Below are 24,505 nucleotides of genomic sequence, written 5' to 3'. Positions count from 1 at the left end.
TTAAACTTTTTTTTTATAATTTGTGCATAACATAATTTTAGCAATTTAAAAAAAGGGTAAGTTAAATCGGGGGAAGACGCCATACCTAATAGACCGTAAGCCCAAAACGTAAATAGCAATTGTTGAAAGTTAACTAACGTGACTCTGATAAGGTTCAAAAGTTTTGTTAGGCGGCTTCGAAGTCGCCGAACATTCCGGTGAAATTTCTTGAAAACGATTTTTCAGGAAAAAGTTTGAAACAAAAGTTGGCCCACTTTCAGAGATGCATATTTTCATTATTATATCATTTTTTATCAAATTGATACGTTTGGAGAAAACATCGATCAAGGAAATACCATAACAATAAAAGCCGTTCTTCATTACAAGTCATTTTTTCGAAAATTTTTCGAAGAGAAAAGGTACTCCATTACAGGTATACGTCTGTATCGCAAGAACGTATACACCATAATAGACGATCCTGTAGGCAAAAGGAGGCTGGGTCTGGTGGTTTTCAGTAGTGGGGATAATCCCTTGTTTTGTCATTTAGCAGACCTTTCAGTGTTATTTATACAGGGGGATAAAGACCCCAAACATCACAGCCGTCTCTATACGCGATGCAAAGGAAAATGGCATCACGTCTTTGGATTGGCCTTCGCAGTCTCCAGATGTCAATCCAATTGAAAATTGATGGTCCTTCATAAAGAGGAAGCTTCAGAGAAAGCACATATTCAACCTGAAGCAGATCTCTTACCAAATTCGTAAAATATGGAAGTCACTTCCTGCAACTTACGCCGAAAATCTCGTGAAAAGTATGCCAAGACGATGTCAAGCTATACTAAACAACAATGAAGACTGGACGATTCACTATCTACTGACGAGAAAGTACAATTGATGAACTTTCAAGTACTATAAGATTTTTTTTAAAGTCCATGAATCCACCTTACAGGTATGTTCTATACGCTCTTGTGATACAGATTGTATATGTGTATTTAATAATTTTTTCTCTATATCGCTGCGTGTTTCTGCTGTATTGAAGTACTCACTTGTTTAAAAACCGCTTCGGATAATAATTATAGGCTTAAATATCACTGCGTTTGTCCACTGGCATGGGACTTGGAAAACCTCTGACGTCACACGTCACTCGCCAATCAAAACTCATAGAAATCACGTGGTTTTAAGCATTTTTAAGCGTCTATTTATTAATTATTATAATTATTTAAAACGCTAAAATAACTTTTTGACCATAATTTTGAAATTAACAATATTGAAACTTAGTAAAAAATAAGTATTTGAACGGAAACAATTTTTTCATAAATGACTATTGGTATAGAAAGCCAACATCATGTCAATATTTGAATTTTAATTCTCATCATCCTTTTTTCCAAAAAAATTGGTGTGATGAAAAACTTAATTGGCAGAGGTATTTAATTGAGTCGTGGCAACTTTTGGGTTGAAAATTGTAAGTTTATTTAAGAATTGCTTCAATTGAACGATTAGACCCATTCACTGTTATTGAAGAAAGGGTTTATGAAATTCATAACGTTTCAAATAACACCAAATAACAAAAGCAATTGGATGATCACAATGGAAATTACAAAGTTTTAACTTTTCCACTTATATCCAAGGGTTATCTGACTAAATGAGAGCTTCTCTTACAAATTTCAATCTCAATGGTTTCTTCAAAAATAGTACACCATAGAAGATTTTTTAATGTTTAAAAAATATAAGCATGCGAAAAAACTTATCTAATGTAGTTTACTTGATTAAATGTACTGGTTGCAACACATTTTACATTGGGGAAACCGGCAGTAGGCCTTACTTTCAATCATTTATAACTTCTTTCCTATTGGCTTAAACAATCTTTCAAAATAAATGTTTTTGATAAATTTTTTCATAAACGTAAACAAGATGCCAGGATAGGGTGGGTGGTGCGCGAACTTCCCTATTGCGCTCACGCCGAGGATCTTTGTAAAACGCTTTAGTGCCAGTTTTTTAAGTTAGGTAATGTTGTATGCTACTAGAACAACTGTCCTCTGCATTTGCAGGGTGAATTGATAAGGCCTGCATTACGATCAGTATCAAATTAATTGGGAATATGCTTTAAAAAAGAGAAAGAGTATTGATTCCTTAAACTGAAACTCTAGTGAAAAACTTTTATGAACTCGATGGCATAAGTCGAATCATACCAGGGAGTAAAGACTTTGTGTCGATCAAGAATGATGATGGAACTCGTTCGAATGTTCAGAAAAGATTCCTACTGTGTTATCTCAACGAGTTATATCCCCAATTTACATCAGAACATGTAGGCCTGAAGATAAGTATTCCAAAATTCAGCAAACTCAGACCTCGTCATTGTCTTCTAGCAGGAAGCAGTGGCACTCATAATGTGTGCGTTTGCGTGCATCATGAGAATGTGAAGTTGATGTTGAATGAAATAAATATTCAACATTTAACAGAGGATACTGACATGGTGCTCACAAATTATCAAGACTATCTGAATGCTATTATATTTCCTAACTCTTTAAGTGCCTGTTATTTAGGAGTGTGTGAAAACTGTCCAGGTAACTTGAAAGATAACATCAGAAAAGCTTTTGACGAAAATTGTGTTAATGAAGCGAGATTTGAAATTTGGTTACAGACCGACTGATGTACTTTAAGGAATCTGGTAATGGATACTGCTTAATTCAGTATCCACTTGAATTGCACGTGCAAGCTTGCAATGTTCTTCGAAACATCACATACTCACTCCCCATGCTTTGTTTGAGTGGCAAAGAGTAACTGTAAGGAAACCGAAATTGTGTGCAAAGCTGTTACGATACCAGGTACACTACAGCAGCGTTTCCCAAACTTTTTTCGCAATTTTCAGGGAGGGGCAGCGCCGCCACCCTACAATTTTTTTACCATGCTGGAACTCAAGGGGGAGACGTGACTGCCGGTCATGCGGGCGGTTGTATGCCTCACGTGACCATTTCATTGTTAGAGAATTTCAATTGGTAAAATCCAGTTCCTGAAATAATTTTAAGAACAGGAAAAGGAAGTTGATGAAAATCGATTCATATCTTCAATACCAGTTTAGAGTTCTTGTAATTTTGCATGAACTGAAAGATTTATTTAATTACTAGAAACATTAACGGATTTTCATCGATTTTTTTTTCTTTTCTTTCAATTATATCAGGAAAATGATTCAGATAGTTAGAATTGAATTGAGCCATTTCTTTATGATTTTACTTATTAGAGCAGCCTTAAATCTCGTGACAATGAAAGGGTCATCATAGCGGGCGAGAGGCTGTCGAGTTACCGAGTCCCACTTCGGCGGCTGCCCGGCCAGGGATGGCTTCCCCCAACCGCGTTAGATTCTTGATCGTCGACGTAGTTTGCGATGCACTCGAGTTACGGTCTATGGTCAAAATCCACAGGGTCTTTTCTCGAGTTGCGGGCTCAGAACAGTTTCTGGGACCTTTCCCCTCCGAATTCCAGAATTTTCTACGTATCTACTTATACTTGATAATGGCGTGTTTAAATTTTTTTGGGAAATATGTATTGACTATAACTCCTATTCTTAGAACATTATTATAATATGATTATTAAGTCAACTCAAGTGAAATAAATAATAAGATCAGAAATTACGCTTCTACAATATTTATTTCATTAACATTTCATCAATAAGAGATTGCTCTTTTTCTGCATTTACTTTTCTCTGTTTTCCCTTGATTTTGATTCTTATGTAGGCACTCGTTTGGACTTCTAACAAAGCTTCGACCAAATTATAAATGTTTAGATCAGCACTTCTGAACATAGCATTTCATTTCAAGTGGTAAGCCTCACAACCATTTGTTATTTGCTTTATTGTTGGAGAAAATTGAGCCCAGATTTCAGGTGTAAAAATTGAAGCACTCCTAATGTAAGTTTTTGAAATATAATCACAAAACGTTTAAACTCTACTGTCTAATGGTTAGATAGCCCCGTCGAAACGTCTGTTAAATGTATGGATTTTTGCACTTTTATTACATGAAATAACAGTTTGATATTTTATTTGGAACGGATGAACAAAATAATCTTTCTTATTTCTCCTAATTGAAAAACTCTAATTGAAAATTTGACAAAAGACAGAAATTTCCGATAAACCGCATCTTTCTAGCATTATTTAAATGAAATATTATTATTAATAATATTAAATTGTTTAAAACATTAATTTTCTACACTCTAATTAATCATTTAACTCATTTTAATTGAAAATTGGACTAAAAGTAATTTTTCTCTTTAACAAAATTTTGTAGCATTATTCTAAGAGAATTTTAGAAACAATAATATTTAAACAATCGCTCTTGTTAACATTGATAAACTATCAACCTTCTAATTGAAAATTGGACTAGTGGAAAACTTTTTTTAAAACCGCGACTTTCTAACTCTTTTTCTATGAGAAAATGGCGAAAAACGATAATAAATTGTTTAAAAAATAATTGTAAACATCAAATTATCAATGTTAAAGAGTATTTTATATATCAGAAATATTTTCCATTCAAAAGACCAGAAACGAATTTATAATTAGTGCAGGCTTCACGCTAGTGATTGATGTGCTAGTGTGGTCGGCCTCTACTTGTAATATTGCCGGCTTTTTGTTCGTTATTTCACTGGCCCTTGTTTACTCATTTATATATGTCGGGACTTGTAATTTATGTCTAATATTATGGGGTTTTTTATGTTTCTAAAGCCATTGCCTCCATTGGTTGTTGAAATGGTATAGATAAGGCTTCGTATTGACCGCGAAGTTTCTTAAAGTATAATCTCACTTTTCTCAGACTGGGTTGGTAGATTTGCTTGTTCTAATCTTTTCAGGAAGCATTTTACGGCAGGATTTAATTCAATTTTTAGAAATCTGCTGACTAAATGAAATGCCATGATTTTTTATTACAATTTTTGTTTCTTCCATTTGAAAGGGAGAAAATCGATAAGGACGTACGTTAATAGGAACATCATCAATTTTTTAATTTTATGATTAACTGTGTGTGTGGGTGTTAGGGATTCTCCAGTTTAGTGGAAAACATCTTAACATTCTCTAAATATTTCAGTGACATAGTCCATTTTTTCTTGATCTAAATGTTTCAACCCAAAAATGTCTAAAATTGATTTCACTCTATCTTCAGGTCGTGAGTAATCTTCATCGATGGAGTATTTGTCTGATGCATCCTCTGGTAGTTGATAACATTCAAAAGGAATGAGTTCCTGTGGATCCAAATCGACTTCCAAGTCCTCTTTGTTAGTATTTATTTTATAAATGTGACATACTCCATTGGAATTCGACATGCCTGCTTCTGCTATCAATAGACCTTCTGTTGATTTTATTAAGTATAGATACCCTTCCTTCACTTAACTTTTAAAAACTCCTATCGGAATGGCTTCGCGTGATTTTGTTTTTATATTAGTTTTTCTTGATCCTGTCCCCTTATAATCCGTTGTTTGATCCTGTGCAAGTATTGACTCTCTGTCGATGAAAGGGATAGGCCTGGTAGGTTTGGATTGGGTTACTAAGGTATTATGCCAGCATGAGATCTCCATTTTTTCTTGTCTAAAATTTTATCCGCATTGATAGGAAAATCCGGTGAAACTACATGAAAAACCACTATAGCAATTTCTATGGGTAGTTTTATGGTGCCTATAGTGGGAATTCTAATGGATGTTACTCCTGTTATGTCGGTGGATTCATTTTCAGTTTATAATAAAAAATGCTTGTCTATTCAATTCAATTTTATAACATTAAGTCGGCTCCTGTATTCTATAGTAATCACGGTTGAAATGTCCATTCTTCTGTCTAAGTGAAGTTGGTTAATAAGTATATGGGCCATAGGGTGTATGGAGATACGGGTAAGGTGGAACATGGGTATTTGAAAAATGAGGGTTACTGTCGTTAAGATAGTTTGAGCCTCCAGGTGAATAAGTCCCTTGATCCTGAATAATTAGGTTGAAAATATGGTGAATCCTGATAATAATTATAGGGTATCGCGGGTTTAATTGGTGCCTTGCTTCATACGCGAGAGCGACTTTTAAGACACTGTCTAAATTTTGTGGAGTTGCGCGCCTCTACTAAACCTGAAGTGCTATCCCGTAGTCCATGTTTAAAGGCTCCCAGGGCACAGTCATTTAATAAAGTTAAAAGTTGCTCCACGTTGACATATTTATCCTCGAGTGCTGCTTGAGCTCCTGATTTTAAAAGAATCACGCGATCAAAGAATTCACTGACATTTTCTTCTCGTATCAATCTAATAGTAGAAATTTCGTGTAAATACCACGAATAAGTTTTATTTAGTGCAAAACGTTGTTTTTGATGTTTGGCTACATCTCTGATTGTAGCAAAGTTCTTCCCGTGTATGCGATCCTTTACCGCACACCCTAAACGTGCTAATACGGTCCTAAGGTATTTTTTTTCCCAATTTGCTGGCACTGAAAATTCCCCATTAATAATTTCCGGAATTAAATCTCTAACGGGCATGTTTTTCCGTCATAATTAGGGGTGTTTACTACCCTATGTTGTATGGCGAAACACTCTCCCGTGGATGTCATCATGGCTCCACTGGGTGTATGATTAATGTCGTCACCAAAGGTGAATTAATTAGTTTCGTCAACAGGCATTTTAATATGTGGTAAAATTCTTTAGTTTATTGAAGAAAATTAGGAATTGGTCATTCCAATTGTTTCCAAAATCATCTACCTACTATACCAGAAATTTTTGTTGCTTTCTCCAAAGTGATGACGTTAAAATCAAATATTTTGTTTAAAATTGGAATTTGAACTATACAAATTGTTCATATAGAACTTTCACAACATATTAGGATTTTTGAATGATTAATTTTGGTAAAGGGTAATAAGTTGTTTACTTGAATTAAGTTAGTGTTCAAGAATGACTTGATGACTAAATGGTCTACTGTCTCTTTAAAGTAGTTTGTGTGAATTGAAATGATAGCTTTACACTTTTATAGATTTTTAATCGTGGACATATAATCGAGCATTCACTTTTAACAATTGTTAAGAGATGAGTGAGTCTATTATCAGAATTCCATTTAAGAATTATTAATCGTAAAAGGAATCTCAAAATAAAATTTAGACTTGTGTTTTTCTAAAATGTAAAAATTGTTGAATGAAGGACGATTAAAAGATGTAAAATACTGTAGCATGACCTTTGAAAAACTCAAATTTTCTCTGTTACACTCTTAGAATGCTTGCAAAATTTGAAATTACACTTTTGACCTTTTCGAATAATTGGAATTTAAGAAAAGTTTGAAATTTCCGAATTGAATAATTTGAACCCCTTTTTGTCTTAAATCTTTCACTTGTACAATCTTGCTATAAAAAGTACATACACGATTAATTCAGGGTATTTCATAGGTTTATTAACGATAGCAAAGCTTGTGAGCACGCGAAATACAGTCGAACCTCGGATACTCGTCACCCATCGGGATCCGGCGTATTTGATATTGTAAGCGTACGTGGCCTAACCCCTCAGCCAATCCGTGTCGAATTACAGGACCGTGTCGATACAATGTCTTTTAGTTTCCCCTGATAGTATACTAATGTTATCGGATGCGTCGGTCCTGGAATCACCTGATTCTTGCAGTGTCCGCGAAACAGCTGACGACAATGTCCGAGGTATGATAGTGCCCAAAGCTACAGTGTCCGAGGTTCGATTGTATACCAACTTCTATCTTGATAAAAAAATAGCTATTTTAATACTGCATTGAAGTTAAATTTTGAAGATTTATTAAAAAGTTACATACCGCTGCCATCAAATTATCTGTCACCAAATTATCTGTCACCTCCCGAGCAAAAGGAGAGGTTGGTTTAGAAAAAGTTAGAAAGAAGGAGACCAGTGTGCTGATTATGTCAGGCTGGTAAGACCTGATGAATTATTTGTTTTTGGGTACGTTTGCCACTTACCAGCCATAAGTGGACTGTGTCAGTATACAGTGTTGAAATAAAAGGTGTAATGCTAAGTTGACAAATTTAGTAAAAATAATAACAGATATATAGTTATAATGATGTAGAATAAACTCTTACATTTACCTTTCTATGGTTGAAACGACACCAGAGTTGTTTTTTTGTCCATTATATCTCCGTATGCTTTGTAGAGCAGCGACGTAACTGTAGCGGATGTTTGAATTAGTGAAAAGATGCACAAGCACTGTTCACTGTTCATAATTTTAGTAGGGTGATATACAGTCCTAAACAGTTACCGAATCAACCCGTTAGTTACTGTTTTCACGAACGTATAACACAGCGGACTTTATTCGGAATAGACTCACTCTACGACAACCGCAAGTCTCAGCCAAAGCGACTTTATTAGAAGACTCGAACACGGGTTAACTATTTTGAATTGAACTTTAAATTGCACGGTTTAGTTAGAGCGTTTCTTCGGACAAAATGAGATAGAAGACTCGACTTTGTCAGAGCGGTTCGTTATTCATGGTTCGAGTTGACAGTATGACTGGTTGTTACATAGTCTCCCTCACAGGAATGTATCTGGGGTTGATATAGAAAAAGTTTCTTCAAAAAGTCACGTACTACTTACAAAAGTGAATCATGGTACGTTCTTCCATAATTCCGCGAGATGTCGGCTCGCAGCCTAGTCCTTGGAAGTTTGAAATGCTATGTAGACATTCTGATAATAAGTTCTCAGATTGCGAGCGAGCAAAGAGAGACTTTGTTATCTCTACAGTCTGAATTAATGTAGCTTCAAATAATATTTCAAGCTACGTTAATTCTGGAGAAACCAAAATGTTAGTTTTGTTGGGGTTTGTTCGTAACATGGAAATGTCTAAGATTAAAGAAAAAATCCAACTCAAAATTCAATATTGCGTAACACCAAAAATATTTAAAATTAAAAAAAAACCTTAAATCCAAAAATGTTTCTTATATACCATTAAAATTTCACCAAGTTTAAATAAAATAGAACAACCACTTGCAGATTTTGATATTCCTGACAAGTACTGGCTCTCATGTGATTTTTGGAAAAAATGGGGTGTTTTTTAAACCCTAACTCCTAGTCTAATAGTGATAGAAAACTTATTTTTATTTGTTTTGCTTTGGACAGAATTTTACCTACTTCAGTTTTGGTGATGCCCTCAAATAAAGTACTTAAAAGAAAAAAAACTACTCCAAACATTATCGGATTTGCCTCATTTTTTCCTGTAGATGACTGTCTAAATTGCTTGGGACGATATTTGATTTTTTTAATAACTTTGAAACTTTTTTTCATGATAAATGTATGTATATATACTTTTTTCTTTGTCATACGTTATTCAACTAATTAATAAAATTGTAGCAAACAAATTATTGGTTTTATTATTTAATTAAACAGCTTTTTGAAATTAAAGCCAATATCCAAACATAATTATTAAAAATTATTTTTTTGTTTAAAAAAAAGTTTCGTCCTATGCAATTGGTATTATGGCTTAGCCCTTTTCGTCCAGACATCTTGGGCCTCCCCCCCCCCCGCACCTGAGATGCTTGATTTCACGTAGGACAATCTAACGCAAATTTGTTATTAAAAATAAAGACATAGGCTTTTTCATCTTGACCATAGACCAACTTCCTGTCTGGGAAATTTAACATAGAAATACCCGACCATTCTTGTAACGTTAGCATGCAAGTGCCGTCAATTGTAGGATCGGTAAGATCGAAATTGGTAAAGATAAAAAGATATAATTTTATTTATTTTTTGCTGCACGACAAAGTTAAATCCAACTGACGAAATAAGTAGAAAGTGTCTCGTGGAAAAACAAACCCTACCCGCTAGAAAATCAAATTCACACGAAACTGGTTTGAAAACATTCCACCCATTAGAATCGACAGATAAGCGATGAGTTTTATAAGAACAGGATTGTATGATTGGATTAATATGGCATTTTATTTTTAGATATTTGTGTAAAACAGCTTGTAAAAATATAATATTCTTTTCTAGGAAGCAATTTGTTTTTATCAGTCAATGTTCTGTTCGAAAATTCTAATTAAGGGCATGTGACATAGCCAAATACCTGTATTACTGACCTCACTTTATCAGTTCACTGAATATTTTTTTGAACCTAAGAACTTTTTTTGTAAATAAAATACCGAGCTGAAACTTTGAAAAATAAATTAAAGTATAATAAAGTACGTTCAGGTGCTTTATTTGGATATGAACTTCACTTAAAATTATTTCCGACCATCTTAAAACTGGGAGCCGTTTACAGATCTTTTTTCTGAACCTCGACATTTTTTTAATGATTCAACTTTTTTATGCATAAAATATCAGTCTAAAGCTCTGAGAAATGCAAGAGCCGACAGAAAACAACGTTAATGTACAAAATTTAATAATAAAATATGTAAAAAAAATATTTCAACTAAATCTTACTTGGCACACAACAAAGGGCTCACAACGTAGGACGAGTAAGCTGTTAGAGCCTCGTCTAATGGCCGCTAGGGTTAGGATAATCGTGCACTTAACGAAAACCGTTCTTGGCTGATGCCGATGGAATTGATAGTTGAGTTCTCTTTGTTGTATTCCGGATGAGTTTTAGTTAAAATATATTTTTTTTACATCTGTTATTTACAAATTTTGTACTTTACGTAGTTTTCTGTCGACTTTTGCATTTGTCAAAGTTTCAGGCCGATATTTTATGCATAAAAAAAGTTCGAACATTCAAAAAATGTCTAGTTTTAGAAAAAAGATGTGAAATAGGCTCCCAGTTTTAATTTGGTCGGAAATAATCTTCAGTGAAGTTCCTACCCAAATGAAGTACCTAAACGTAATTTGGTTAAGAAACTAGAGCATAGTTCTACGTTCAAATATGATTAATAATACACATTATGAAAACAATTTAAACATTTATAAATAATAAATTTGTTTGCGGAAAGCATGATAAAGTTGAAAAAATTAGTTTTTTCGTGAACTTTGCAATTTGTTTATTTATCAATATTTATTAATGATTGAGGGTCATACGATAGCCACTTCTGGACTCTTTAAGAATCAGTTTGGTTTTTGTGTTTCAGATGATCCGACATTTGAAATATTATGACGACCGTTTATACACATGGTTTCTTCAGATCGCCCATGTCTCGGCCGGATGTTGATAAAAAATGACAAAATTTTTGTTTCGTTTGTTAAAATTAGTTCCGACAACATAATAAATAATTGCGAATGTCAAATAACCATTAATGCGAAAAACAATTATTTAAAAATAAAGGTCCTTGAACATGTACTACCCCCTTAATAACAGATCTTGAGATCCTTTTTGGGTGAAAATTTTTTTCTATTAATTTCTTTTCGTCACTGGTCTCGTTTGGCAAAAAATGCATTTTTTTAATGTTATTTCTTACGATTCAAATAAAAACTGCGCGTCGTATACGCAACTTACCAAAAAGTGGTTTGTAACAGCGTGAATCAAAGACATAACCTTTCGGATATGACCCAAATCTAAAATTGGCCATTGCCGGTCTCCTTTTGTATGATAAATAAAAAAAGACGATAAGTGCACTTGTGTATACAGGCACACTTATAAAAATTGTAAGAAAGCATAAATCCAATATACTAGTAGATAATCGCATGTGAGAAATAGGGAACAGCAAAAATCAATTTAACAAACACAGCTTTCCCTAAGCACTCTTAAAATTACTTTACATAAATGCACATTACATCTACGTATAAGCATTGCTAATCTAATACAAAATTTATAGAATCACAAATTTTTGTCAAAATTGTCAAAATACAGTTATATGGCTAAACAATTTTTTATCTTCAATTAAAAGCGTAATAGTGAAGGGTTTAAAAGTGGACAGTGAAAGCGCAAAGGAAGCGATTAGGAAGGTGATGAGAGGCATCGGCGCGCAAGTCAGAGTGAAAGGGATAAGAAGACTAGGAGGGAATAAAGAAGGCAGAGAATGTATGTTTTTAGTGAACTTGGGGAGTGAGTAGAACAAATATGAAGTTATGGAGAAAAAGAAGTTGTTAAAAGGAAGAAATCAAAGAATCGAAGAAGATCTGACATGGCGGGGAAGCAGAAGAAAGTGGCTAATTGAGCGAAAGGCATGGACTGAGAGGTGTAAAAGTAATAGGGTAAGAATTGGCAGAGATAGGATATGGATCAACGGAGAGATATGGATTTGGGACGATGCAATAGAAGAACTGAGGGAGGATAGGAAACGGATAGTGAATGAAGAGGACCAAGATTATGAAAAGGGGAATGCAAGAGTTACGGGGGGGGGGGGGGTTTAAAACGACAAGAGGATCTGACTAAAATAAATAAAGGAGATAAGCACAAAAAGAGCGACGTGCAAGTAGCATTCTGGAACGTGTCAGGACTAAAAAACAAGGACAAAGGATTTTGGCGAGATGTGCAGAAATGTGATGTGATAATGATGAGTGAGACGTGGGTGAATGAGAAAAACTGAAAATGCTTGAAAAGAATGTTACCGAAAGCATATGAGTGGACGATGCAAGCAGAAAGAAAGGAGCACGTAAAAGGGAGAGGAATAGGTTGCATGGTGTCAGGGGTAAGAAAGGAACTGATGGTAGAGGAAGAAAAGAGAGAGTATAAAGAAGAAAATGGCGGAATAATGGTTAGAAGAACAAAATTAGGAAATGTCATTGTGGTTGTAGTATGTGTGTACAGAAGAAGAGAAGAGGGAGGATAAAGCACAATAAGGAAATGGACATAGGAGAAAGAGGAGAGACTGTTCATAATAGAAGTGGATTTGAATGCATGGACCGGGGAACAGGGGGAGAAGTATGTTTGTAACGGCAATACAAGATGAGATGAAGAAGGTGAATATACGTACGTGGGTATAGAGGACACCTTAATAGATTACATTCTGGCAGAAAAAAGAATAAGGAGGCTGATGGTTAGAATGGAAGTGGGCAACGTGGTAGGCTCAGAACACTTTCCGGTAATAGCGACAATGAGATGTGGTGGCTCAAAGGGCAGTAGGGGGAAGAGGGAAGAAAAGCGAGAAAATAAAGTGAAAATGGACATTTGGGGAGATGAAAAGTTGAGAGAATTTAGAGAAAAAATAGAAAACGAAGAAATAAGGGGATCGGGAAGAGGAACGAGTTGACACACTGCTAGAAAAACTTAAAGGACCGATAGATAAGGTAAGGGAAGAGGTGAGACTGAGAAAAAAAGAAAATGGGTTTGGCAGAGGCTGGTGGAACGGTGAATGCAGGGAAAGTAAAGATAGGATGAAGGAGAGTGTAGGGAAATGGAGGAAAGGTGAAATGGAAAAAGGAGAACTCAACAAGAGAAAGAGGGAGCACGAAAGAATGATAAAGGAGAAAAGACAGAAGGAAAAAGAAATGCATATGGCAGAGGTAGAGTCGGCGGGAAAAGAAGGGAGGGAATCGGAAGTGATAAATAAGGAAAGAGGAGGAAGGAAGGGTATAAATGAAGAAATATGAATGAAAGAGTGGACAAAGCACTTCAAGGGACTGCTAGGAGGAGTGGAATAAAGGGTAAAGGGAGAAGGAAGAAAAGTGGTCGATGGGGACGAGGAAATTGAAAACGAGATTAGTAGGGATGAGGTGAATGAGGCGATGAGAGGAGAGATGCGAGATGAGGGCAAGAAGGTGGAGGAATATAGAAGTATCACACTCATGTCAGTGGGTTATAAAATTTATGCGGAAGTGCTAAGAAGGAGGTTGGAACCTATGGTGAAAGAAAGGGAAGTTAGTCGCATTGTTTGTAGACTTTAAGGCAGAATTTAACTCAGTTAACAAGAGGATTGTATGGGCAGCCATGAAAGAGAGAGGAGTAGACAAATGTTTAATAGAGAGGATAAAAAAAATATTTGTGGATACTAAGATAAGGGTGAAATAGGAGATAAGAAAGGTGAGGAATTCTGGACAGAAAGGGAGCTCAGGCAAGGGTGTCCTTTGAGCCCACTTCTGTTTAGTACTTCTGGAAAATTGAGAGGACAAGTTGAAGATGAAAGGGAAAGGAGGAACAACATTAGGAACGGGCAAACTGTATTCAATAGCATATGCATATGACATAGTGCTACTAGCGGATGATGAAAGAGGTATAAATTTGATGATGAGAGTGTTCGAAGAATATGTGAGAGAATAGGTTTTCATAATAAATATGAACAAGGCCAAGATCATGTGTTTCAGAAATAAAAGGGATACATTAGAGTGCGAATGGAAGATAAGTGATGTAGTGGTAGAATTGGTTGATGAGTTTTGCTACTTACGATTTTGGTTCGAAACGAGAGGAGGAAGTGAGCTGCAGGTGAGAAAGAGATTGGAATGCGCGAGTAAAGTAATGGAACAAGTATGGGGTATAGGAAAAAGAAGGTTAGAAAGACTGGAAGATGAGAGGAAAGAGCACAAGAGAATAGAAAGTTTGCATGAGAGATTTTTGAGATGGGTTTTGTGAGTGAGCTGGAGTTGCCCAGGTTATATGCTGAGAGAAGAAATAGGACGAGTAAAAATGGTGGTGTGGCGAGTGAACAGAGCCGGGAACTTCGAAAAGAAAATAAGAAGGGAAGAGGGAAGCAAAATTGTACAAGCGTGTGCTCGCAAGGTCATGGATAAAGAGAGGGGGTATCGGGTGCATTCAAAATGGGAGAAGAGATATGAAATGAGGCGTGAATGTGGTATAAATGAGAGGGGTAAAGAGTGGGAGGAAATAGAGGAAGAGATGATGGCAAGATGAGGAAAGATGGGAAAAAGTCGCAAATTCAAAGTACAACAGCTGGTATAGAATGGTTAAGGGGCAGGGGGAACCAGAGTACCTGAAATCGATTAAAAACGAGAGCAAATGGAATAGAGTATTGAGATTCAGAATGGGAGCGGGTATGAGAGCATGCAGGTATTGTATGAATGAAGAAGAGAATGTCTGTAGAGTATGTAGGTATGAGCAGGAAACATGGTTGCATGTGTTAGAGAGGTGTATAGAGGACGAAAGGGAAGGAGAGATTACAGAAGAGAGAATTAAATGGATTCTGAATGAAAATGGTCAGGGGAAGGAATGGATGAAGAAGCTAGAAGATCTAAGAGAAAGAGAGAGAGAAAGCTGGTTTCACAGAATAGTAGGAAAAAAAGTCAAAAAATGACTCCGAAAGAAAAAGAGTTACGAAGTAGTGCTGCGAACTAGAGTCAAAATTTGAAATTGATAATGGTAAGAGGAAATGGAACCCCAGGGCACAGTCACAAGCGTTTAGAAATAAGTATAATAATTTAAGACTGTTTGAAGCGAATAGTTCGTAAGATAGGATAAGGGTTGTTTGTAAGAATACTTGTAATGGTTATGTAAAGACTCTCAAACCCGTAAAAGGGAGAGAGTATAAACAAATAAAAAAGAAGGGTACCTTATCACGGATCTCAATTTTTAAATTTTCTTCGAATTCATGTTTGACATAGGATTCACATCCAGATTCTCGATCAATCAGATTTGCGATAAGACTAATACTAAGAAACTAAAACTTTCGGACTGAAAAAGATTATAAGGAAACATAATTCCTTGTTTTGATTTCATTTGGGGTTTCTACATGCAATATTCAGAATCAATCAAAATGTTTAAAACTATTTTTTAGGAGCAGAGAGGTTCTAATCAATGTTCATCTAAATGTTTTATAATTTATAGCCTTAGTGTCCTTCACATTTTTTTCATGTTGCTATTACGCTTTTTCAGAACATTCACGGTTACAAAAATTACAAGAATAAATTGTATGCACTAAATTCTTCTGTATGTGAAAAAATTCAACTTTATCCATTAAAAGTGGAGAAATTTGTTTATGTATTTTCAACTTAAAATATACTATACAAGACCTTTAAAACCATATATGTAACCGTCCGCGAAGAAAGGGATCGAATATTTTCAAATCTGAATTTTACATGACGCATGATTGTAGCAGAGCCCGCAAGACATCATTTGAGTAGTGGGGATGCGTCTATGAAAAGCAACCTCACCACTTACCACAACACCTTCAGGCATCGTATACGTGAACTCCGCTCAAATCGTTCCGTTTCGGCTATATCCAGTAGTGGTGAGTGGTGGGGCTTGTTTTCGCAGGCCTATCGTTTCGTTTCCGCGTACGCTTATTATGCCTATATTTGTAGCTTAATAACAAGAAAAGTATTTAACTTAAAAAATTCTGATTATTGGAAATAAAAGAGTAACTTAGATACTATCGATTGACGTAGGAAAATAGAAATACATAGTCGGCGGAACCCTTTCTGGTAGACGCATACCTCTTAGTTTAACTAATTTTTATTTGGGCACGTTTTTACTATTTGAGATTTTCTGTTGAAGCATGGCAATTATTTCTGTATAAATATATTTTATATCTTTTATCAGCTGCATAAAAAAGGAAATTAAGGAAGCTATTCCAGATTTGGAATTATCGGAAAGGATAATAGAAGACATTAAAGTAAGATCATGTTTCGTGACAACCAAGGACAGATCTACAAAATTGCGTGATGGAAGTGGACATTCTCCGCCTTCGGCTGTGAAATATCCTGGTGTTAAGTCTTTCGAAATTCCTGGTCATGTAAGAGAAAATGCTTTCGAAATACTATGGGAAAGAGATAATGATAATCTTACTATTCCTACGATGATTTTGGACGCCATTGTAAAAGTACGTTAAATAAATTAGCTTTTAAAACTTAAAGTAATAATTACCGAGTATTTAAAAATTAAAAACTAATCAGTAATAACCATGCGTTTAGATGGCCGACAGTCCATGTGCCATTGACGAGGGAGTATGCGTAAACAAATTTAGATCTCTTCCGTTCGCTTTTCTAGTTGACATATACAATATTTTTCCGAAGCTCCCGGATTAGTCAATATTGCTCAACGGCTTGAGATACTCAAATTGAGAATTCGGCAGAATTCTTTTGAATTCGTCAGAAGCTCCTTAATTATGCAGAAATCTCTTCAATTCTATAAAATTACCTTTTAGTTATTCTGAATTCTCCGAATTCTTCAGAAGCCAGTTTTCTTATTTTCATTTATTCGAAATTAGCGGAGGTAGGTGGACGTTTTAACGACCACTGAATCAGGCGGCACACGTTATTTTAATCCTGTAGAATTTTCCTAAATTCTGTAGACATTCTTTAAAAAGTTTAGAATTTATTTGCATTTTTTTTAATCTTCTGAAAGCATTGGAATACACCTTAAATTATTTAAATTTTTAAGTCTTTCTAATTCACAGAATTTTTCTTAATTCTCTGAACAATTTCAAATTCTTTTCAAAATAGTCAAGTTAGATCGAAATTTTAACTATCAGTGAATAAAAATGTACACGTTATTTAAATTCAGTATACTTCTCGAGAATTCTGTAAAATCCTTTTAAACATTTTTGGGCTCATTTAATTTTCGCGGGGTGCATTTTAAACTGTAAAAATACGCCAGGTAAAACCCCGTTGATTAAGTGCTTATTAATATAATTTAATTGAATTCTAATTAGATATTAATAAATAATCAACATGATATAACACTCCGTAAAACTCATTTGGCCACAGTGCTCTGTCTAGAGTAAACTTACACCCCAAAGAAGTTCTCTAGTAATTTTTCGTACATGAGTACCCATTTAAGACTTTCCAAAGTCCTAATTAGTTGACTAATTATTTTAAGTGAGCGCTTAATTGTACCTTGTTGATGCACGAATGTACAAAAGGTTACTAAGTAATTTCTTTAGGGTGTATTTTTTAGGACCAGTGCATCTTATACAAAATACCTTTGAGGACGCCCTTACTAAGATACAATTAACCTATAATTAGTTTTTATTATTTAATAAACTTCATTAAATCCCTCGTAATACCGGTTTGGATCAGTATGCTTTTCCTAGATCAAAATTATACTCAAATACGATAACACTCGATAAATACTCGATAATTAAACCTTTAAATGCTTTTAAAGTCTCCTGGGCGAATTAGTTTGGCGTCCTCCTTATTGATAATTTCAAACTATTACTTTTTGATTATTATTTAATTTATTATTAATTTCTAATTAGTAGTGGTTAGTAGATAGATAAACGTTTATTTTTCGGCTTGCTGGCCTTAAAAAATTCACTTGCTTATTTATACTTCCATCTTTTACAGAATTTTCGTACAGCTACCTCTTAGAAATGCATGTCGCAATTTTTTCGCTTTACTTCGCATTCCCAGGCTATCTACTACTATATACTATTTACAATATTTACAGTTTTCTTACACGTACTTCCTCCCCTATTTAAATCTTTCCGTCTCGATTCCTCTTCCTCCTTCCTTCTCTTCTTCTCCACCTTACCCAACACCCCATTCATCTATGCTACTGCCCTTTTGTCCCTTTCATGCAACAATACCTCCATGCTTATTCCACTCCTTGCCACCACTTCACACTCCAACCAGAACACCACTTTTTCCTCACTCTTCCCGAATAATTCACACATCCTCTTCTCCCTAGAGAGCCAAAACCTATTGAAATCCTCCGTATTTCCTAAACCTATTAATTGTTTTCCATGTGCCCCATTCTGTCTTAACACTTCTCAATTCCTCTTCCAGCTCCTTTTACTTTTCCTGCTCTTTTTCTTACACATCACTCTAAACTCCTTCCTCATTAATACGTACTCCTTCCTTTTCGCAATTCCTTCCTTCCACTTCCTGTGCTTCCTTTTCACTAATCCGTCCCTAACCCCTGTTATAATTCCCTTACTAGCTCTGCCTTTCATCTTCACTCTGAAGGCCTCCTGTAGCCTCCACCTATTACCCCTTGACAACTTTGAGTCTACGCTATCCCATTCCTTTTTTTCTACCCGTGTCTCTACCAGTCTAACCACATCAAATTCCTGAATATACCTCTAGAAACTCTTGTCTTTCTTCTTTACCCCTGCTTCGTTCCAGTACAGCACCTTTAGCACTCCTCTACCCTGATTTTCTCCCACCCCCCTACTACCCACGAAACAAATTCCTCTGCACTTCCTTCAACACCTCCTTCTCCTAGTCCCATACCCACATTCTCTTATCTACTTTTATTTTTCGATACCCTACCTTCGCCGCTCTCCTTTCTCTCCTCTCCTTCGTAGCCCTGTCGTTCAGTATTCTCTGCACATCCCCTTTATTCCTCGTCAAATATTGATCGATGAAAACTTTCTTTTCCTTTATCCTATTTTTGTTCAGCATTACCCCCAATTTTTCTTCCGAGCTCTTCAATTTTACCACCGCAACTTCATTCTCTTTTCTCCCCTCCATCCTAAATTTCCCTGTCTTGCCTTTAACCCACCCTATGCTCTGTAGCACCGCTTCTGCCTCTCCCTTTCTTCCCCGCTCTTTCGCTTCAATCCTCTCATAACAATATTATTTCTCCTGTCTACCTTCTCTCTTCTCGCCATCCTCCTTTTCATTCCTACGTTCTCCCACTTTCTCTTCTATCATATTCTCCACCCTCTCCCAAATACCTTGTTTCTCGCTCTCCCCCTGTCAACTATTTCCGTTTGCGCCCTGCCCTTCACCTTTTAAAGCTTTTATTCCGCCATTTTCTTCGACATTGTAATCTCTCCTTCCATTTGCTTCATTGTATCCTCTTTTTTCTTCCTTACCGACGCCATCTCCGTCTGCAATCCTTCCTCTTTCCCCCTCAGCTTGTTTACCTTCTTTTCCCATCTCTCGTCTCTCATCCTCAGGTCCTCCCTAATATTTTCAATCTGCTCCATAGCCCCCGTTACGACTTCCCTTAACTTTCTCACCTTGCCTATCAGCACCCCGAGAGCCTCTTGCTCAGTCTGCCCCTCCATTCTTAGGTGGGCAAACCTACGTGTCCGCACGATTTTTCTAAAGGGAGTCTCTATTGCGTTTTCCTGCGGATTTTATTTGCTGTCTCTTTTTTTCTGCATGAGATCCTCCTCCTAACTTGCTCTAGACGCTCTCTCGCTCGCCTTGGTCGTCGTGGCCTGTACGAAATTTCCTCCCAGTCGAATTGACTACCAGCACTTCTAGTACTCTCGCTGACCACCTCCCGCTCTTCCGTCGGTAACTGTGACCTATCCATGCAGAAAAGTACCTACTGTTGCCAACAGATGTCTCTCAAGGCCGCTGTCGCTTACCGCCCCAATTTTTCTCTTTCTTTGCACTATTTCGCTCTTTACAGTCCCTACAAACACCCTTTGCTCTCCCCTAACATCCCCCAGCCCCAGGCGAACCACCCTTGATCACCATGAAGGCCTAAACTCCTGACCACAAAACTACCTTGCTTCCTCGCTAATGTAACCTCACTTTCCCTATGTAGCTAAACCCAACCTCACAACTACCATGAAAATTAATTTTTGACTCCCCAATTCATATCTCACAACCCGACTCACCTCCTAGTCTTCCATCCTCACCCTTCACTCACACCTTCTACACAAACTCCGTAAAATCTTTTCACCGCCTGTCACTGCACACTTTCTCACAACCGCCACCAATATGCAAGTCCTCTAGCAATGGTTAGTAATTAAAAATTGTTCGGTTTCGGTTCCTTTGGAATCGAACTTAAGGGCCTACGACGAAGCCACCGGACGTGTCATCAAGTTGTAGATAGAGGGTCCATGTAGCAAGTGTTTCTGCTAAATATGCTAATGCTAAAGATGTCGAATCGGTGAAACCTAAGTTTCTCCTAAGCCCCAAGAGCTGGCTGGAATGATGCCGCTCTTAGTGAGGATATCATGGAGGAGTTCGACCATTTGATTATCAATTGTTCACTTTTTGGTGCGGCGACAGCTTTGGCTCATGCAAATCGAAGGCAAATACCGACGATGGATCAAAAAACCAATCGATGCTTGCATTAACTGAATTAAAAGATCGGGTCGCCATACAGAAGGTGCATCCCTTGTACAGTGTGTGATTAACTACATAATACCTGGTAGGCCGTTCACGGAAAGGGTCCGAAAGTTCGCTCACAAACTGAGGATCTACTATCGTATACTGAACAAGTCAAAGCTGCTGTCAATCAAGCAGCACATTGTTGACGATATACTGGTGTTATCTGATGCATGGAGAAGAATACAGAAGGGGTGAGTCAGGAAGATTCAACAGTTTCTCGCTGACCCTTTGCGCCTCTACAGCGACCTTCCTTTTTTCTTTTTGAAAATCCACCCAATCCCGACGAGGTAGATACTTTTTAGAGAGAAGTATACAACATCCCGAAAACACTGGAATGAAAGGAAAACACTAGAAATATAATCCGCTTCAAGCTAGCTTCGCGAAACCTTATAACATCTGAGGAGGAATGTCTATCAATCACTGCCCAAGAGATGAAAAAAACATTGAAGGGAATAAAGAATTTTTCTGCTTCAGGAGCAGATGGTATCAAGACCTACTGCTGGAAGAAGTTTACTTTTATGCACCAACATCTGGCCAGCATCTTCACTTCATATTTAAAGTCGGAGACGCCCATTCCACAGTGGCTACTGTTAGGACGCAGTATACTCCTACCGAAGAAAGGCGACTTGTCCAACCCAAAGAACTACAGGTATAAAAGACGCAGCAGCGCAGTACGTGCCCTGTCGATAGCCTGTTTCAAGTACCGGCAAGCTTTCGATTCAATCTCTCATAGACTTTTCATCTGTCTGTCTGAGGATACTAATCATCGCAAGCAGAAGGTCACTGATGCATTTTATATTGATAATCTAACGATCCATGCTTCTATTTCAAAGCAATTTCAGAGTGCTTCAAATATCATCGAGATGTGCACAGGAGAGAAAGGTGTGGGGTCTCTCCGAAGCAAGTACAAGCTTATTTTTTTAAGAGGTTTTGTCTTCGAATCTGTCGGTGCGTAACAAGGTATCTACTCGACTCGTTTGTGCTGCTATAATCAATGGACGAAGAACGAGCTAACAGTCCTTGATATCGCTGCGCGTAAGATCATGTACATTTCGATGAGCTAGCATATGAAAGAGATCCTCTCCGAAAGATGGGCTGGAAACACGAAATGATTGGCAAAGGAGTGATCCTTCACAAAGCTGTGGAGCAGGCGGTCGAGATCCTTGACATGAATTTTAACATAACAAGTGAGGAAAGTGCATTATTCCATCTAGATATCTTACTATTAAAAACCCAAGTAAAGAAAGCAGAGTTTGAAAAAATTCGCTAACAGTTTCTCGACATAAAAATTCAGGGGAACTTTTACATAAATGTAGAAAATCAATCCTTGTTGAAGGAGCAAACTTTTACTTTTCTCAGATCAAAGGGACTTAATTCATGTAATAAGGGTTTTATTATCACGTTTTAGGATGGTGCAATTTCCACGCATGCAGAGTGTCATGCACATGCTGATGACCGAGAAAATATACTATCCAGGTGTCCCACCTGGAATGCTTAACTACTATATTTGTCGTTCTTAAGTCTTGACCGTGACCTTACCCTGCAGAACGTCCCGAGGCAGAGAAGAGTCAAGATCAAAAATGAGACACATTTTAAGCCTGGTCATATTCTCCAGGACTTCCAGAAGCGAACTACATTCATTATCGAATTCTCACTAACAGCCGACATCACTGGCGTCACTGGGTCACTGGGTCACTCTGTGTCGTCAAGACACAAGAGCTTTTTGTCAGCCTATCTTTATGAAATCATCTTGCTTTGTCGTCAGCCATCTCATGGTTGTGAGAATTGGCCATATGTGCGCTGTACCGCCTCTTTTATGTTGCATTTGTTTACGGAGTTGTATCAAAATTTTTATTAGGTTTCTTAATTAATACACTTGAACTTACCATAGAAATTCAAAAAATTGATGCGATTTTTAATTTTTTGAAAAGAAATTTGAAGTATTCAGAAGAATTTGGAAAATTATAAACGTGAAAGAAGAATGATTGCGAAATGAATCAAGAATCGAATACATCTTCCTTAACTGATAGTTATCCTGTTGACCTGACTTGAGTTATTTGGAAAGAATTTAAAATAGTGCAGTGTATTTTCAAGAATTTAGAGAATTAAAATGGCTTGAAATTCAAAACAATTCAAGGTGTATCTCAATTATTTAAAATTAAAAAAAAACTCTAAATGGATTCCAAACTAGTTGAAGGTGTATTTCAATGATTTTTAAAGTATTAAAAAGGTACAATGAATTCCAAAGTTTTCAAGAGAATTCTACGGATTTCAATAGAATTATACAGAATTTAAGAGATTTATATCGAATTCAAGAGAATTATGCAGAATTGAAGATAATTATACAATTTCGACTAATTGGAAAATACTAGAAAAGCGAACAGAAGAGAAATTAAACGATCTAAACCTGTTTATACATACACTCTCGTCGAAAGCTCATGGATTACACTACGTAAGATTTTTTACTTTTTGGATGTAAATGGAAAGTGACTAGGCGGTTTCAACAGATTTTCTTTCACCAAAAATTAACCTGGCCTCAGAAATTGCCTATTACTTCAGGATTTTTAGAAAATTGACCGCAAAGTTTGAATAAAACACGTTCTTGGTAATGTCTGATAATTTATAGCGGTTACACCCGACGTGATAGAAACTTCGAAAATGCCTTAACGTGAAGTAAATACTTTTATTCTCCCTGCACTATTTAAAATTTTTTACACATGTGCAGTTAAAGCACTGTCAGTCGTTCTTTGTAATGGTGCACACGGGCCATGCATACATGGTCGATACGATGGTCTATCATTATCAACCTCAACGTGTGCTTCTGATTAGTTAAATTTTAATTGATAATTACTCGTTAATTTTTAACTCAATCTTTTTTTAATTAAAAATATATCTATTTTCAATACTATAACATTTTCCAATTGATTTAACTAAAAATTTCCGAAATAAATATTTTTAAAACATGACAATCTCATTTTTTTAGTGCCCTATGGATATGCGACGGCCCTTGGCACAAAATATTCTTTTAGTCGGAGGCACGGTAATGGCCAAAGGATTCTTGAGTCGCTTGAAGAGCGAATTAATACACTTAGTCAACAGTGATTTCTACTCAGATATACTGAAAGTACGGACTTTTAAATTCCACACGGCTCCCTGTCACGCAAATTATACTACGTGGCTTGGTGGTGCTATTTTTGGTATTGCAGATTTACCCGCTAGATGTATTAGCAAAGAAAAGTATTTGATAACCAGCCGAGTACCAGACTGGTCTAGTCTTTTAGACAATCGGAAGTTTATTTAGAATTGCAGTCTTTAATTAGATTTTTATATGGATCAAAGAATATTTTATGTGAGCACTTATTCAAAAATTTAATTATTTCGCACGCTTTCAGGCCCAAATAAGTTTTCGTATACACCTATTTAATACTACATAATTATGTAATAAAAATATTACATAGTAATTTTTGTTTTATTTAGACAATGTAGTCGTTTCAATGTTATCATTGTTATTTCTGGCTTGTTAAGTGGGGAAAAATTCATATCGGTTCTACATATCTACCTGCTTAGCATAGACCAAATGGAAAAATGTCCCGTGTTCGCGGTTTCAGGTTAATGTGACAGGTAATCATAAAATTCACAAAGTATCAGATATTTTTAACTATTATAAGTTCAAAAATGGTTACATCTCAGCCGAATAAGCCGTAAAATATCCATATTATATCCACACAC

General features: G+C 36.3%; 1 protein-coding gene across 3 annotated transcripts in view; it reads left to right on the top strand.

The window, feature by feature from the left end:
* LOC117166949 (actin-related protein 10) overlaps positions 1-24,126 on the top strand; it is a 137,497-nt gene extending 113,371 nt beyond the window's left edge. For all 3 annotated transcript variants that reach the window (XM_033351429.1, XM_033351428.1, XM_033351427.1), the window contains 2 exons: positions 16,299-16,578; positions 23,760-24,126. In XM_033351429.1, coding sequence (XP_033207320.1) covers positions 16,299-16,578; positions 23,760-24,077 — 598 coding nt within the window. In that variant the 3' untranslated portion in view covers positions 24,078-24,126. The remainder of the gene's footprint in view (positions 1-16,298; positions 16,579-23,759) is intronic.
* Positions 24,127-24,505: the final 379 nt, after the last annotated feature.

Source organism: Belonocnema kinseyi, chromosome 2 (assembly GCF_010883055.1).
Source record: "Belonocnema kinseyi isolate 2016_QV_RU_SX_M_011 chromosome 2, B_treatae_v1, whole genome shotgun sequence".
In the NCBI taxonomy this organism is placed as follows: Eukaryota; Metazoa; Arthropoda; class Insecta; order Hymenoptera; family Cynipidae; genus Belonocnema; species Belonocnema kinseyi.
The sequence above is the reverse complement of the archived record's forward strand: the minus strand, read 5'-3'. Positions and strand labels throughout refer to the sequence as shown.